Genomic DNA, 3,596 nt, shown 5'->3' with positions numbered 1-3,596 from the left:
CGGTTTGGGGGGAGGATTATTCAATTTTCTTATCGGTAAACCCGTTAGCCTGTTAAAATTTTTTATATTTATATATTTTTATCCATATGTATATTAAATATTCCTTCCACTTATCCATATGCAATACTTTACCTTGGATATAGCAAGGGCGGGACTCCATTATTCTTTTAGGATGTCAAGACAAATACTACCATTACTGTTGATGTTTGGGTGGAATACTTTGGTTTAGAAGGCAACATATAAAATGCACAAGCCAAAATAATGTAATGTAGAAAATCCAATCACTAGAACCAGGTGCCTTGAGAGAAAACGAAAGAATGACGAAATGCGCAAGTAAACTGGCTTTTTGATGGTATTTACTACTAACACGAAGGACCAAAATAGGCCTATGTAATACAGATTCAAATAGGCCGATAAACGGATCGATAACTGCCCGATAATAGCTAAACTGATACCAATCCGCCCGATATCTTATTGGGTGGCTAGCGGATTAATGCATTTAAATGCCGATAATTAATAAGCCGAACTGTTAAGAGTAAATAACCGTCCGATCTGCCCAATAAGCAACCCTACTTCTAGGGCCTGCTATCTGCATAAAGAGATTGCCACCTTAACTTAGGGAATCTCTTATGTTTCTGTATATTTCTCTAGACTTAGAGAGTTGTGGGATGAGTATGTAACTCTAGATCCTCCACCTACTTGTGGATGTCCTGAATCTAAGAGGCATACTGAACGTTATCAGCTGCAGAAACTATATCAATTTTTGACTGGTTTGGATGAGTCCTATGAGAATGCTAAGAATTAGGTTTTAAAGACTAGGACATTGCCTAACATAAATCAAGCCAATGCCATGATTATCAATGTGGAGAGTCAAAGAATGCATGGGAAAGGTTCTTCTTCCTTAACTGATAATAATGAAGTTGCATCAATGATGAGCAATAAGCCATACAATAGTAACTATAATGGAGGTTACAACAACAATGGAGGATTCAATACTAATAACTACAATAGAGGTTTTAAGCCTAGGAATTCATTTGGAAAATCTGGGATTTATTGTGAGTACTGCAAAGGCAAAGGGCATACCAAAGACAAATGTTACAAACTGCATGGTTATCTTCCAGATTTCAAAAATAGAAAGATAGGAGGTCCTTCCAATACTCATGAAAATAGTGTTACACGTGCTGGAAATCAAATTCCTGAGTCACACAATCAATCAGCTCCACCTGCTTCACCAGCTCACTTCTTCACTAAGGAGCAGTACAATCATAGGTCTTTGGTAGCCTGTGCTATGCAACCAATGTGAAAAAATGTAACAAATTCAGTCCTAGAGCTATAACATCAGTTCATATGGGGTATTCCTCCTCCCAGACAGGGTATATTCTTTATGATCTACACTCTAAGGTTTTCTTTATCAGTAAGCATGTTGTATTTAAGAAAGAGGTATTCCCCTTCAAATACATGACTTCTGATTCTTCCATTCTATTTCATGTGCTGAAATATGTTGAGACTTCATCTCAACCTTTACATCAAGATACAACTCCTACTTCTGCAATCAACTTTACTACTTTAGCTTCTGTTGAAGATCCTATATTCAACTATTCTGAAGATCACTCAACTACTGACTTGTCACCTTCACAAGTCTCTCCATCTACCTTGCCATCTACTTCCGTGGTGGAACTTAGGAAGACTTCAAGAACCACAAAGCCACATGTGTGGCTGAAAGACTTTGTAGTTCAACCTCAGAAGGGTGCCTGTCAATATCCAATTGCCAACTATGAAGGCTACAACAATCTTTTTCCAACTTATCAGGCTTCTATTGCTGCCTATTCTGCTATTTTGGAGCCTAGGTCTTTCTCTGAAACCAGTAGATATCCTAAGTGGATTGATGAAATGCAGACTGAAATTGTAGCTCTTGAGGAAAATAACACCTGGTCAGTGGTAGATCTTCCATCAGAAAAGACTCTTATAGGCTGCAAGTGGGTGTTCAAAGTCAAGTACAAGTCCACATGAGAAGTGGAAAGGTACAAAGCTAGATTAGTTGTAAAAGGATATAGTCAGCAGGAGGGGCTAGACTACACTGAAACTTTCTCACCAGTTTCCAAAATGGTCACTGTGAGGCTTTCATTGCACTAGTTGTTGCATCAGATTGGTTTATATTTCAGATGGATGTTCATAATCCTTTTTTCAAGGTGATTTGTTGGAAGAAGTCTACATGACAGTGCCTGATGGTTTTTCAAGGCAGGGGAGTGTACTAAGGTTTGCAGACTGCACAAGTCCTTATATGGCTTGAAACGGGCACCTAGATATTGGAACCTAAAATTGACTGAAGCACTAGTAGATATGGGTGTGCAAAGCCACTTTGACTACTCTTTGTTTACACAAAAGGTTGGACATGAGTTGCTGATCATATTACTGTATGTTGATGATCTATTGGTGACTGGAAGCAATTTATCCCTTATTAAGCAAGTTAGGAAAGATTTGGAAGATAGGTTCAAGATGAAGGACCTAGGACAGTTAAAATACTTTCTCGTCATTGAATTTTCCAAATCTCAGAAGGGCATAATTATGTGTCAAAGGAAGTTTTCTCTAAAATTGGTGTCTGAATCAGGCTTAGCAGGAGGCAAGCCAACAACTACACCTTTAGAATTCAATCACAAACTAATCTATGTTGAGTTTGATCAGCTGATACATGGTGGTAAGAGTGCTACTGATGATGCAGAACTTGATGACAAAGGAAAGTTTCAGAGACTAGTTGGAAGGTTACTATACTTGACTCTACAAGGCCTGATATAGCCTTTGTAGTACAAGTACTCAGTCAACATATGCATGCACCAAAAGTATCGCATATGGAAGTTGCCTTGAGAGTAATTAGGTACATCAAAACAGCACCAGGAATTGGTTTGTTTGTGCCAGCAGGAAAGTGTCAACAATTAGTTGCCTACTGTGACTCAGACTGGGGATCCTGTGTAGAGACAAGAAAGTCTGTCACAGGATATCTGGTGAAGTTTGGAGAAGCCTTGATTTCCCGAAAATCCAAAAAACATAGAACAATCTCTAGAAGTTCTGCTGAAGCAGAATTTCGAAGCATGGCAGCCACTGTAGCTGAGGTTGTATGGCTGACTGGACTTTTTAAAGAACTAGGAGTTGAAGTTTCACTGCCTACTACTCGACTATTCTGTGACAGTAAGGTTGCTATCCAAATTGCAGCTCATCCTATTTTTCATGAAAGAACCAAACACATAGACATCGATTGCCATTTTGTGAGGGAGAAGATCTTACAAGGAGTCATACAGACTCAATACATTGGAACAACAGAGCAACTGTCAGATTAGTTGGAAGTTAGTTAGTGGTTAGTTGTAGTATATATATAATAGATATGTTAATAGTTGTGTAGAGAGATTATTAGTTTTCAGTTCATTTCTCCTTAATACACGGAAATGCTATTGGTTTCTCTCTCTATTTCTCTTCTTCTAGAATCTTCTTCCGCCATAGCTGAAGCTCCTTAACACTTTTCAATTATCTAGAAGCAAAGATTTTTGTCTTCCATATCTTTCTTCTTATTTTCTAAGAGTCCATTTCTATATCAATCATGGCTC

The 3,596-nt window shown here is 38.2% G+C and overlaps 1 protein-coding gene across 1 annotated transcript; it reads left to right on the top strand.

The window, feature by feature from the left end:
- The first annotated feature begins 2,340 nt into the window (after positions 1-2,340).
- On the top strand, positions 2,341-2,793 carry LOC138898164 (uncharacterized mitochondrial protein AtMg00810-like). Its single transcript, XM_070184205.1, has one exon. It carries the CDS (start codon positions 2,341-2,343, stop codon positions 2,791-2,793), a length of 453 nt encoding a protein of 150 aa, XP_070040306.1.
- The last annotated feature ends 803 nt before the right edge of the window (positions 2,794-3,596 follow it).

Source organism: Nicotiana tomentosiformis, chromosome 8 (genome assembly GCF_000390325.3).
Source record: "Nicotiana tomentosiformis chromosome 8, ASM39032v3, whole genome shotgun sequence".
Taxonomy (NCBI): Eukaryota; Viridiplantae; Streptophyta; class Magnoliopsida; order Solanales; family Solanaceae; genus Nicotiana; species Nicotiana tomentosiformis.
This window is presented reverse-complemented; position numbering and strand designations above follow the sequence as displayed.

Excerpts from the sequence above, each read along its gene's own strand:
- LOC138898164 (XM_070184205.1), top strand. The coding sequence starts at position 2,341 with ATGGGTGTGCAAAGCCACTTTGACTACTCTTTGTTTACACAAAAGGTT.